The following is a 14,605-nucleotide window of genomic DNA, read 5'->3' on the forward strand; positions in this document are numbered from 1 at the left end:
TGGGTTCTCCACATATAGTATCATATCATCTGTGAAGAGTGATAGTTTGAATTCTTCTTTACCAATTTGGATGCCCTTAATTTCTTTTTGTTGTCTGATTGCTGAGGCTAGGACTTCTAGTACTATGTTGAATAGCAGTGGTGATAATGGACATCCCTGCCGTGTTCCTGACCTTAATGGAAAAGCTTTCAGTTTTTCTCCATTGCGAATGATATTTGCGGTGGGTTTTTCATAGATGGCTTTGATAATATTGAGGTATGTGCCCTCTATCCCTACACTTTGAAGAGTTTTGATCAGGAAGGGATGCTGTACTTTGTCAAATGCTTTTTCAGCATCTATTGAGAGTATCATATGGTTCTTGTTCTTTCTTTTATTAATGTGTTCTATCACATTGATTGATTTGCGGATGTTGAACCAACCCTGCAGCCCTGGAATAAATCCCACTTGATCGTGGTGAATAATCCTTTTAATGTACTGTTGAATCCTATTGGCTAGTATTTTGGCGAGAATTTTTGCGTCTGTGTTCATCAAGGATATTGGTCTGTAGTTCTCTTTTTTGGTGGGATCCTTGTCTGGTTTTGGGATCAAGGTGATGCTGGCCTCATAAAATGAGTTTGGAAGTTTTCCTTCCATTTCTATTTTTTGGAACAGTTTCAGGAGAATAGGAATTAGTTCTTCTTTAAATGTTTGGTAGAATTCCCCTGGGAAGCCGACTGGCCCTGGGCTTTTGTTTGTTTGGAGATTTTTGATGACTGTTTCAATCTCCTTACTGGTTATGGGCCTGTTCAGGTTTTCTATTTCTTCCTGGTTCAGTTGTGGTAGTTTATATGTCTCTAGGAATGCTTCCATTTCTTCCAGATTGCCAAATTTGTTGGCGTAGAGTTGCTCATAGTATGTTCTTATAATTGTCTGTATTTCTTTGGTGTTAGTTGTGATCTCTCCTCTTTCATTCATGATTTTATTGATTTGGGTCCTTTCTCTTTTCTTTTTGATGAGTCTGGACAGGGGTTTATCAATCCTATTGATTCTTTCAAAGAACCAGCTCCTAGTTTCATTGATTTTTTCTATTGTTTTTTTGGTTTCTATTTCATTGATTTCTGCTCTGATCTTTATGATTTCTCTTCTCCTGCTGGGTTTAGGGTTTCTTTCTTGTTCTTTCTCCAGCTCCTTTACGTGTAGGGTTAGGTTGTGTACTTGAGACCTTTCTTGTTTCTTGAGAAAGGCTTGTACCGCTATATATTTTCCTCTCAGGACTGCTTTTGCTGTGTCCCACAGATTTTGAACTGTTGTGTTTTCATTATCATTTGTTTCCATGAATTTTTTCAATTCTTCTTTAATTTCCTGGTTGACCCATTCATTCTTTAGAAGGATGCTGTTTAATCTCCATGTATTTGGGTTCTTTCCAGCTTTCCTCTTGTGATTGAGTTCTAGCTTCAGAGCATTGTGGTCTGAAAATATGCAGGGAATGATCCTAATCTTTTGATACCAGTTGAGACCTGATTTGTGACCCAGGATGTGATCTATTCTGGAGAAGGTTCCATGTGCACTAGAGAAGAATGTGTATTCTGTTGCTTTGGGATGAAATGTTCTGAATATATCTGTGATGTCCCTCTGGTCCAGTGTGTCATTTAAGGCCTTTACTTCCTTGTTGATCTTTTGCTTGGATGATCTGTCCATTTCAGTGAGGGGGGTGTTAAAGTCCCCTACTATTTTTTATTATTATTGATGTGTTTCTTTGATTTTGTTATTAATTGGTTGATATAGTTGGCTGCTCCCACGTTAGGGGCATAGATATTTAAAATTGTTAGATCTTCTTGTTGGACAGACCCTTTGAGTAGGATATAGTGTCCTTCCTCATCTCTTATTATAGTCTTTGGCTTAAAATCTAATTGATCTGATATAAGGATTGCTACCCCAGCTTTCTTCTGATGCCCATTAGCATGGTAAATTGTTTTCCACCCCCTCACTTTAAATCTGGAGGTGTCTTCGCGTCTAAAATGAGTTTCTTGTAGGCAACATACTGATGGGTTTTGTTTTTTTATCCATTCTGATACCCTGTGTCTTTTGAATGGGGCATTTAGCCCATGAACATTCAGGGTAACTATTGAGAGATATGAATTTAGTGCCATTATTAGCCTGTAAGGTGACTGTTACTGTATATTGTCTCTGTACCTTTCTGATCTACTACTTTTAGGCTCTCTCTTTGCTTAGAGGACCCCTTTCAATATTTCCTGTAGAGCTGGTTTGGTGTTTGCAAATTCTTTCAGTTTTTGTTTGTCCTGGAAGCTTTTTATCTCTCCTTCTATTTTCAATGATAGCCTAGCTGGATAGAGTATTCTTGGCTGCATGTTTTTCTCGTTTAGTGCTCTGAATATATCATGCCAGCTCTTCCTGGCCTGCCAGGTCTCTGTGGATAAGTCTACTGCCAATCTAATATTTTTACCATTGTATGTTACAGACTTCTTTTCTCGGGCTGCTTTCAGGATTTTCTCTTTGTCACTAAGACTTGTAAATTTTACTATTAGGTGACGGGGTGTGGACCTATTCTTGTTGACTTTGAGGGGGGTTCTCTGCATCTCCTGGATTTTGATGCTTGTTCCCTTTGCCATATTAGGGAAATTCTCTCCAATAATTCTCTCCAATAGACCTTCTGCTCCCCTCTCTGTTTCTTCTTCTTCTGGAATCTCAATTATTCTAATGTTGTTTCGTCTTATGGTGTCACTTATCTCTTGAATTCTCCCCTCATGGTCCAGTAGCTGTTTGTCCCTCTTGTGCTCGGCTTCTTATTCTCTGTCATTTGGTCTTCTATATCACTAATTCTTTCTTCTGCCTCATTTATCCTAGCAGTGAGAGCCTCCATTTTTGATTGCACCTCATTAATAGCTTTTTTGATTTCAACTTGGTTATATTTTAGTTCTTTAATTTCTCCAGAAAGGGCTTTAATATCTCCAGAGAGGGTTTCTCTAATATCTTCCATGCCTTTTTCGAGCCCGGCTAGAACGTTCAGAATCGTCATTCTGAACTCTTGATCTGACATATTACCAATGTCTGTGTTGATTAGGTCCCTAGCCTTCGGTACTGTCTCTTGTTCTTTTGTTTGTGGTGATTTTTTCCGCCTTGTCATTTTGTCCAGATAAGAGGATATGAAGGAGCAAATAAAATACTAAAAGGGTGGCAAAGACCCCAGAAAAATACGCTGTAACCAAATGAGAAGAGAACCCAAATTGTGGGGGGAAGAAAGGGGATAAAAAGAGGTTCAGGAAAAAAAAAGAAAAAAATTTAAAAAATAAAACAAATAAAGAAAAAATATAAAAAAGAAAGAAAAACAAATATATATATTTAGATAAGCTAGTCAAAAAATGTTAAAAAAGAAAAGGGTAAAAGGTTTAAAAAATTTAGCAGAAGAAGAAAAAAGAAAAAAGAAAAAAAAATGAAAAAAGAAAAAAAAATTGAAGTAGCCGCAAGACTAAAGAATCATGGGGAGAAAGCCATGAGTTTCGTGCTTTGCTTTCTCCTCCTCTGGAATTGCTCTGCTGTCTTAGGAATTGAACCTACTTTCCTTGATAGATGAACTTCGTCCTGGCTGGATATTTTGTTGATCTTCTGGGGGAGGGGCCTGTTGTAGTGACTCTCAAGTGTCTTTGCCCGAGGCGGGATTGCACCGCCCTTACCGGCGGCCGGACTAAGTAATCGGCTCGGGTTCGCTTTTGGGAGCTTCTGTTCCCTGAAAGCTTTCCGTAGAGTTCCAGAGGACGGGAATGAAAATGGCGGCCTCCTAGTCTCCAGCCCAGAGGAGCTGAGAGCCTGGGGCCCCACTCCTCAGTGCGCCCCCAGAGGACAGCACCCAATCACTCCCGTATCCCCAGCCTCTAGCCGCGCTCCGAGCTCACCCAGCCCGCGACCAGTTCAAGGTAACCCCGAGCTGAGAGTTCAGTCCTCGGCTCTGTCTCTGCAGCCGGCTTCTCCGTTCTAATACCTGCGAGCTCTGCAACACTCCAACACCCCCAATCCTTCTGGGACCCTGCGGGACCTGGGGCCACGCTGACCCCACGTGGGCTTCGCCCTGGTTTAGCCTCTGGAGCAATGTCCCTCAGTGGAACAGACTTTTAAAAGTCCTGATTTTGTGCTCCGTTCCTCCGCCGCTTGCCGGGAGCCGGCCCCTCCCCCCGCGGTCTATCTTCCCGTCATTTTAGATTCACTTCTCCGCCAGTCCTACCTTTCAGAAAGTGGTTGATTTTCTGTCTCTAGAGTTGCTGTTCTTCTTCTCTTCGATCTCCCGTTGGATTTGTAGGTGTTTGCAATGTTTAGATAAGCTATCGAGCTGATCTCCTGCTACCTGATGTAGTCTCAGCCTGCTACTTCTCCGCCATCTTGACTCCTCCCCAGGGAGAGTTTTTTTTTAAATAAACTTTGGTAGGTGGGTTTATGGAGTTCATATTAATATACTTCTTAGAATATGAGGGATTGGGAATGAAGGAGGAAAAGGAAACCAGATCAATCTTTCTCTGGTGAAGGCTCATATGTTTCTTTCTATTTCAGCTATTATCCCAATTTACATTTTTACTTCTACCTCACAGTAAGAAGAAGACACTAGGTTCAAATTCTGTTCTCAGAATCCAGTTTCTAAAGCTGTACATTGATATCTCTTGTATTAGCTTCTTATTGCTGCTCTAACAAATTACCACAAACTAAATGGCTTACAACAATGGGAATTTATTCTCTTGCGGTTCTGGAGGTCAAATTCTCAAATGGGTCTGTAGGGCTTTGTTTCTTCTGGAGGCTCCAAGAGAGATTAGGTTTCCCTGCTCTTCTCGTCCAGAGGCTGCCTGCATACTTTGGTTCATGGCCCCCTTTCTCTACCTTCAAAGCCAGCACTGGAATGTCTTAAAATCTCCATCTTCTATCTTGGATTCTCTGCCTCCCTCTTTTAACGACCTTTGTGATTACATTGAGGGCCACCCAGATAACCCAGGATAATCTTCCCATCACAAGATTCTTAATTTAACCAAATCTGCAAAGCCTGGTGCCATATGAGGTAACATTTGCAGGCTCCAGGGATTAGGGCATGGATGTCTTTGGAAGCTCATTGTTTAGGCAACCACATATTTCTACAGATTTTCAAAATCTTAGCTGAGCCTGCTGATGGAATCCATTACCATTAGGGTCCAGCTTAGTAGCAAATGGTTGTAGCCCAGCAAGAAGCCAGCAGTATGCACACTGAATATGGCTAATGAGACCATAAAATATATGTAGATTCTAAAAACATAAACATGATAGAACAAAAGACAGGGAGGAAGTAAACAGAGTGAGCATTTTCTACGGATCTTGCATTGCTGGGGAAATGAAAATTGTTCATTGCACGTTAACATGGTAAGGATGCATGTCATCTTAAGAGAATGTGTAACAAATAATCTAAAAGAAGAAATAATAATAGGGACTCCTGAGTGGCTCAGGTGGTTGAGCGTCCAACTCCTGACTTCAGATGAATTCAGGTCATGCTCAGCACAGAGCCTGCTTGAGATTCTCTCCCTCTCTCTCCCTCTTAATATGCCCCTCCCCCTGCTCACTCATGCTCATGCTCTCTCTCTCTCTCTTTAAATAAATAAATAAAAGCTTTTTTCATACTCAAAATGAAGGCAAAAGAGAAGAGCATAAGGAACATAGGAAAGGAAGGACAGATAAAAATCAAATAATAAGATGATAGACCTAATCATGAATATGTCAACAGTTGGAGTAAATATAAATAGACAATTCCACTCTACAGACGAAGATTAGTGGAGTGCTGCTTTTCCCAAATTGTTGGCTGCTGTGCCCTGGGAACCTCCAGGATCTCAGAGGAGACCCATGGGCTATTTTAATTTTTGGTGGAACAGCAATTCTGGATATTTCTTAGATACTGTGCAACTACTGTCTCCCAATAGGCTTGGCTACGTTAGATTGCAGTAGAGTTCTTTTATTTTTTCTTCAGTAGGTTCCTCTTGGTAACAACAAATCTTTGCAATAATGGCTTTTAGCAGTGGCTGTGATAAAAGTATCAAAAGACAATTTTTGTAGAATAAGAAATGAGGTGGATTACACCCACTATGAAGAATGGTGAACAGGGTCGCCTCAGTTGGTAAAGTGGCTGATTTCGGTTCAAATCATGATTTCAGGTTCCTGGGATCAAGGCCTGCATTGGGCTCTGTGCTCAGTGGGGAGTCTGCTTGAGATTCTCTCTCCCTCTGCCCCCTCCCACTCGTGCATGCTCTCTCCCTCTCTCTCAGTCTTGCTCTCTAAATAAATAAATAAAGCTTTAGAACAAAATGAAAAGCTCATCTCTATGTTCACTACTAAGAGACACAAACATTTTAAGATTACTAAGGTGTTCTGTTTCTTTGATCGCATCTATGAAGCACACTGGAGATAAAGAGGAAGTAAACAGAAGTTTCTCCATTAACTTGGATGTCACTGTGGTCTTGACCTCCAGGTCAGTGCAAAACTCCAGAACACCTTCCATTTGCCAAGCTGACAAATGCTACTGACAAGTATGAGTTTCCCATTGGGACATATCTGAAGTACGAGTGCCGCCCTGGTTACTATGGGAGAAGTTTCTTTATCAAATGCCTACACAACTCAGTCTGGTCAAGCGCAGAAAACAAGTGTCGACGTAAGTACCTCTGGACTGAGAACTTTGCGTCAAACAGACATCCATAGAGCTGAATTAACTGTTCAGATCCTGGAACTAAGACATGTACGATTGTTAAATTTGCCTCGAGTAGAGTACATGTGACAGTTATCCTTTCTGTCACTTCTTCCTAATGCTCTGACTTACTGGACCTCCATTACAAGGTCACTGCATGAGAAATGACCTTCACAAGACACAATGCAGGGAAAATCTCCACTCAGTAGGGGTTTCCCATTGTCACCATTGAAACTACATCACCACTGAGTCAGAAAAGAGAAGAACAATGTAGGTGGGGAGAGAAACCCAGACTTTGAGATCTCTGATTTATGCTGGTTGGATGACAAAATAACCACTTTGGTAATAAGTAAAGTTTGCATTTTTCTGGAAGGCACAACACAGGGAAAAGATCAATTGGGAGGGGAGGTCTTTTTTTGGAAGTGGAGCTTAGTAGGTGGCTGACTCTGAGCTCTAGTTAGTTTCTCCGAGGTGGCAAAATCTGCGGAACGGCAAATACTTTTCAGTTAACTCCAGCCAGGTTGGGACCTTATGTACTTACTGAGAGAAGTTTGGCTTGTTCTATACCCAATCCCCCAGTTCTGCTTCTCCCCCATAGGGAAACCGTGTGGAACTCCTCCAGAGCCCGCCAATGGCAAAATGACCGTAGACGGAGACGCCCGGTTTGGATCAACTGTTAATTACTCCTGTAATGAAGGGTGAGTTGGCAGCAGCGTCATTTGCGTTGACAGTTCCAGAACTGTAGCACCCATCTCTAAACAAGAGTCTTAGAAAGTCTTCCTGTCCATTCAAACCATAGCAATAAGATCTCTAAGTAGACGTGGTGGCTTGAATCCAGTTATTAAACTACATTTGAAAAGACTAAACAAAGATTTGAAAAATACGAAACACCTGTATCTGTGCTAGAAACTCAGGGGTTGGGAGGAAAGATGCCTATGGCACACCAAATTCATGCTCCTAAAACCAAGTGAAACGTTCACTAAATGGGAAGGACCAGGGCTCTAAAGAAGCAAATGGAACAACCATTAGTGGCTCCTCGCACATATTCCCACCCCAAAGCAACAAGAGCTGGAGATGGTGGGCTCAGAAGTGGGAAAGAATGACTTGTTTAGGATGATGGAGCCATGAGGTGCACACGCAAATCTTGATTGTTATAGCCCTTCTCCTTGATTGTTATAGCACGGTGCAGAAATTTGCTGTGGCTTATCTTAAAGGAGATAAGCAATTCCGGAAAGAAGTAGGGAGACTGCTTCACCTTATATCTTAACTTTTGCTTTTTTTAAAAATTATTTATTGCTTACTTAAAAGATACTCAATATAACATAAGTGACCATTAAAAACAGGAAGAACAATAAAGTGAACTTCAGCGTATATGCTATCCACCTTAAGAAACATTGCTAGAACCTTAGAAGTCACCTCTCTGCCTTTCCCAGTTCCCATTCCTCCACCTCCAGAATCTCTCTAGAAATCACTGTCTTGAGTTCTGTGTCGTTCACTCTCTTGCATTTGTTTTCCATATTCTCCCATGAATCCCTACTCAGTTTAGATTTCGCTTTGCATACTCTGAGCTTTCTATAAATGGCATGATATTACATGCATTTCTCTGCAACTTGCTTTTGCACTGAGCATTTCGTTTCTCGCAATTATCCATGTGGTTGTGGTTAATTCAGTTTTGCTTGGGATAATATTTCCTTGAGTGGATATACCACTACTCATTTTCTCTTGGTTGTTATATTAGGATTGTTTCTCATTGTTAGTTTTGGCTATCATAAGTATTCCCAATATAAATACACATGTCTCCTAGTGCCCATGCGCAAAAGTTTCTACATGACAGTAGTTTTCACCCTTATTTTGTTATGATGCACAGCTAAGAATTATATTTTACAATACATACACACACTCATACACATACACCTCACACACACATTTATATAAATTAAAGTACCAAAAACTTCTCACCATTTCTAATCAACAGCATACTAGAGGTTCAAGCCAGGAAAATTGATCATGAAAAAGAAACAAAAGGTGTCCAAATTTGAAAAGAGAATTGAAACAATCTCTGTTTGCAAATAATGTGTTTTGTATAGAAAATCCCAAGGAATGAGCACAAACACACACACCCCCAAAACCCATTACATCTAACAGATAGTTCAGCAAGATTCACCTATCAGACCAACATGCAAAATTAAATTGCATCTCTATACACTAACAATGAACACTCTGAGAATGAAGTTAAGAAAGTAGTTCCACCCACAATAACATCAAAAGAACAACTTAACTTCAAAATAACCTGAACTAAAGAACTGTAAGACAGTACACTGAAGATTATGAGACATTGTTGAAAACAAAAGCAAAGGGGATCTAAATAAATGGAACCACATCCTATATTCCTAGATTGGGTGACTTAATATTGTTAACATTGTAACAATATTGAACATTACAGAATTATACAATGTTGATCTCCCCAAATTGATGTACAGATTTAATTCAATGCCCATAAAATTCCAGCATCCTTTTGCAGAAATCAACAACTGATCCTAAAATTCTTCTGGCAATGCAAGGCACCCAAACCCAAACAGTCAAAACAGTCTTGAAAAAGAAGAAAGTCTCCCTTCCAAACTTACTCTAAACCTACAGCAATCAAGAATGTGTGGTACTGGCCTAAGGACCGATGTAGAGATCAATAGAATAGAATTGAGAATGCAGAAATAAACCCACACACTTATGGTCAACTCCTTTTCTGCAAGGGTGCCAGGACAATCCAATGGTGAAAGAATAGTCTTTTCAACAACTGGTCTTGGGGCAACTAAACAACCAAATACAAATGCACGAAGTAGGAGGAATGAGTATCATGAATTACGTTAACAGATTAAGCCTGAAAAGTTTGAGTAACCCCACTTGGCCTAGAAGTATAATGAATATTTTCTCTGCATTGCTACATTTGCTTAGAATATCTTCTTTCACATTTTTTCCTATTCCTATTCTCATAGGAATGATAGGCTTAATAATGTTCCATTCTCAACCTGTCCTTGTCTGGCTTTACAACGAAATTATCTATATAAAATGAGCAGGGCGTGATTCTTTTACAAAACAGGATGGATCCCTCGATATTTTCTTCCAATTTCTTCTTGTATTTCTGTGTTCTTTTAAATATAGTTGAGGCCATGTAATTAGGTGCATGCACATTGAATACTTCCAAGAGCATTAAAACTTATTATAGCGGGTTGCTCCTTCTTTCTAATAATGCTTTTTCAGTTAAAGTCTATTTGGTATGTACACTTATACTCCTATTATATATTTAATATAACTACATTGCTTTTTGATTATTTACCCACTCTCTTTAAATCTTTTTTACTTTTCACTCTCCTGTATCATTCTCTGGTAGGTGAGTCTCTGAGAAATAACTAATAGTAAGATTTCCTTCATCCAGTTTGATAATGTCTACCTTTTAACTAAGGAGTTTAATCCATTTGCTTTTAATGCAACTACTAATGTTTAAAATTAATGCCTACTACCTTATTTTGTGTTTCTATTTATACCAATTTTATGTTTTCACACTTCCTCAACTTTTCTGTTGATAACGTTTTATATTCTTTTTCCATTATGTCCTTCACTAGCTTGGAAAATTGAGTCTCTATTTCTATTTATTTAGAAGTTCCCCTGGAAACTTTAACTTGCATATTTGAAAAATGCTAAAGTTAATCCCTACATGTATCTCCCTGCTTGCAACACATGGATGTAAGAAAATTTCTACAGATTTGCATTTGCAAATATCATCAATAGTACATTGAATTTATGTGATCACATTCACTTATGAATTTGTGCAATCAATATAGAAAGCTAAAAGTTAAGGAAAAAATGTAAAGGGCTAGCATTGTCGTCCAATGACTCAATCTTGACCTAAAAAAATGAACAAAAGAAATTCAGATGGATCTTAATGGATTTAACCCAGTAGAATAAAAATGTTTAAAGATAATTTCCAGCTGAATGAACAATGAAGAAAAATTAATCCGTGTAGGAAGACAGCATTCCAGGCCCAGCATCTCTTGATCCTATACCCATGACAGGGAGCCACCAAACCAGCAGCAGAAGAGAAATCATGTTTGGGGTTTCTGGATCCTCCATCCAGTAGGAGAAAGCTTCCCAGGCCCATGTCTCCTGGTTCTCCACCCAGCAACAAAATGTAGCCCAGATACATGCTTCCCTCCCCTGATGGCAATGACAGAAATGAAGGGGGAACGCCACCTTCCCCAGATAGCCATAGAAAGCCAGAGAGCTTATTCTCCATTCAAGGTCTCAGCATCTTCCATTCCTCACCTATTGACACCAGTCAGTTCAGAGAAGCACCTCCACTGTCTACAGGCAGTATCAGCAGGAATGCATCCGGCATTTAAAAGGAGCCAGGAGAACGAAGCCCCAGAAGAGCACACAAGACTGGAAAACTAAATATTCATTGGAACCAAAGCCCATGAAAGTAGGCCAGAATCTACACACTACCCTACAGAGGGAGGTTACATGCTAAGATACATTAAATAACATTAAATAACAACAAGAGTCTCTTAACATAACATCCAAAATGTTCAGGATATAACAGAGAATCCCAAGTCACATCAAGAACCAGGAAAATCGGGACGCCTGGGTGGCTCAGTGGGTTAAGCCTCTGCCTTCAGCTCGGGTCATGATCCCGGGGTCCTGGGATCGAGTCCAGCATGGCCTCCTTGCTCGGCAGGGAACCTGCTTCTCTCTCCACCTCTGCCTGCCTCTCTGCATGCCTGTGCTCTCTCTCTCTCTCTCCTTCTCTCTGACAAATAAATAAAAAATTTTAAAAAAAAATTAAAAAAAAAAAACAGGAAAATCGCAACTCCACTAAGAAAAGACAATCCACGGAGGCCAGGACCAAGAAAAAGCTCTGTAATGATGATTTTAAAGCAGCCATCATAAAATTGCTTCAATAAGTAATAACAAATTCCCTTGAAAAAAACTCGTAAAGGAACCAGAGGGAAAGGACATGCTGTTTATAGGGGAATACAGTCATAATGGTGGTGGATTTTATACCTGAGAATATGGAGACCAGAAGGAAGTGGCCCACCTGTTTTAAGTACTGAAGGAAAAGAACTTACTAACTGGGAATTTGGTCTCTGTCAAAATAGTAATTGTATACCTGGAATAAATCCCATTTGGTCATTGTATATGACCCTTTTCATATACCGCTGGACTTGGTTTGTTATACTTCATTGAAGACTTTGTAGCATCTATAAAATATTAGCAAATCAAACCCAACAATGCATTAAAAGAATTGCAGCCAAAGACCACAGTGGAAATTGCTCCAGGTATACAAGACAGATTGAACATTCAAAAATCAATCAACATGATCAACTCTATAGACAGGCTAAAGAGAAAAATACATGCCCCTAGCAATTGACAGAAAATGCAGTTGGCAAAATCCAGTATCAATTCATGATACAAACTCACAAAAGTTAGGAATAGCCTTCAACAGGTCTGAAATCAAGGTGTCAGCGTGTTGGTTCCTATTGGGAGCTCTGAGGAAGAATCCATTTCATGCTTTTCTCCGAGCTTCTGGTGGTTGCCAGCTGTCCTTGGCATCGTGGGCTATAAACACATCACTCCTACCTCTGTGTCTGTTCTCACGTGGCTTTTCCTCTGTATGTGTCAACGTATTCTGTCTGTCTCCTTGTCCAGATGTCCTTCTTCTTCTGAGGACAACAGTCATTGCATTAGGGCCCATGTTAATCCAGTATGACCTCATCTTAACTCTCTTATATCTGCCAAGACCTTACTTCCAAAAAACGTCAGATTCTAAGGTTTCAGGACAGGAATTTGGAGGCACACGAACAGACATTTCACTGAAAAGAGTTTATCGATGGAAAGTAAGTTCAGGAAAAGATATTCAGCATCGTGAGCCGTTAGGAAAATACAAATTAAAACAACAGAGAAACAATACTACAGAAATATCTGAGTGGCAAAAAGACAAACTCGTGAAAACAGCAGATGCTGGCGTGGTTGTAGAGGAACTGGATTACTCGTTCATTGCTGATAGGAACAGAAACTGGGAAACCCGCTGGAAAACACAAATGAGCTATCAAGCCATGGAAAGCCATGGAGGAAACTTAACTGCATTTAACTAAGGGAAAGAATCCAATCTGAACAGGCTCAATACTGTAGAATTCCAGGGAAGTGGCATTCTGGAAAAGAAACTATGGAGTAAAATGATCCATCGTAGCCAAGGGGTGGGAGGAGGGAGAGACGAATAGGCAGAGCTCCGAAGATGTTTAGGGCAGTGAAACTACTCTGTGTGATTCGGTAAGGGTGCATCCATGTCATTATGCGTTTGTCCAGACCCACAGACTGCACAACGCCAAGACGGAACCCTGCTATAAACTATGGATTACAGGGGATAAGGATGTGTCAATGTAGGTTCATCAGTTGCAAGCCACTGTACCAGTCTGGTGGGGGATGTGGATAATGTGGGAAGGTATGCATGTGTAGGGAAAGGGCGTATATGGGAAATCCCCTGTATCCTCTGGCCAATATTACCGTGAACCCAGAACTGCTCTTAAATATAGTCTGTATAAAAACTGAATACTTGTAAGCACACTCACATACCCACAAATTAGTACAAACAAAACTCAGGAAGTCTGAATAAAATTGGTGATCATACCTATGTCAGAATCCTGGTTTTAATATTTTACTACAGTTTTGGAAGACACTATCCATGGGAGAAATTTACATTTTCCGAGTCTTTTGGCACACTTTGAACAGTTTGTGGCATACTAAGTGAGAATTGCTGCCTTTAACATTTTACATAGGAAATCTGTATTCAACTTGTTTTGTTCTGCTTGGATTTCCTTTGCTTCTATTTTGAAGAATCTTAAACATGTTAGGCTTAAATTAAAATGTAGCCCAAAGTAATTAAGGGCGGAGAACCCATTTAGCTTACACATCTGAATAAGATGTAAAATTTGGGAAAGTGAGAGTGTACTATCACAAATTGTGATATATGTACTATGTCATATACTATGTCTATGTAGTATATGTGTACAGATATGTACATGTATATACATATACATAGTATATACCATGTCATATACTATGACAAGTGGAAATTGTCCTGAATTCTCCAGGATTACACTCTCTTGTAAGTAGCCATTTCAGTAGGAAAATGAACAGGGAAAATAACATCCATTCTTCTTTCCCTCTAGATACCGACTTATTGGTAAGACCTCTATTGCATGCATCATCTCAGGCAAGACTGTCACCTGGGATGACGATCCACCTTTCTGTGAGAGTGAGTTGAAATAGTCCTTGCTATTACCTTTTCCAATAGAGTCTAAGTTTCCCCCTAAAGTTACACAAATCTTAAGTGGATTCCTTTTGTGCATTCTATCCCTCAAAAACTATGGGGTTTCTGGCAACTGTTTCCTTATGTTTCCCATATCTTGTGCCTTTTCTGAATCTGGGGACTTAAAGCATAAAAGTCTTCAAATCTTAGTTTTCATTCAATTAATTCAGAATGATGTTGATTGTGCCACCCCCAGAATAACAATCATTCTGCTTGTCAAATTGGTCAAGATTTTTCTAAAGTGATGCTCTCCAAGGCTGGTGAATCTGTGGATGAATCAACACTCACACACAAGTGGAGTTCCACAAAACCTCTTGAGAAGCACGATGTGCTATAAGCCTCAAAATGGACATCGATTTTGACCCATTTCTTAGAATTTATACTTGGGAAATAAATACAGATTTTTCCTAGGAATTCACTATACACTTCTAATTGCTTCATTCATTATAATAACAAAAATGTTAAGGTAACTGAAATGGTACCAGCTATGGATTGGAAAGTACAGGAAGGAAGAGTCATGTTAAAAATGACTATTGAGAATTCCCTAAGAAACATGATATCGAGCC

General features: G+C 39.8%; 1 protein-coding gene across 1 annotated transcript in view; it reads left to right on the forward strand.

Moving 5' to 3' along the window:
- Positions 1 to 14,605, forward strand: part of CR1 (complement C3b/C4b receptor 1 (Knops blood group)) — a 188,008-nt gene that overhangs the window by 48,763 nt on the left and 124,640 nt on the right. Inside the window, 3 exon segments of the mRNA XM_045983377.1 lie at positions 6,472 to 6,646; positions 7,278 to 7,377; positions 13,900 to 13,985. Of these exon segments, the coding sequence (XP_045839333.1) occupies positions 6,472 to 6,646; positions 7,278 to 7,377; positions 13,900 to 13,985 (361 nt within the window).

This window comes from Meles meles, chromosome 17, assembly GCF_922984935.1.
Source record: "Meles meles chromosome 17, mMelMel3.1 paternal haplotype, whole genome shotgun sequence".
Taxonomy (NCBI): domain Eukaryota; kingdom Metazoa; phylum Chordata; class Mammalia; order Carnivora; family Mustelidae; genus Meles; species Meles meles.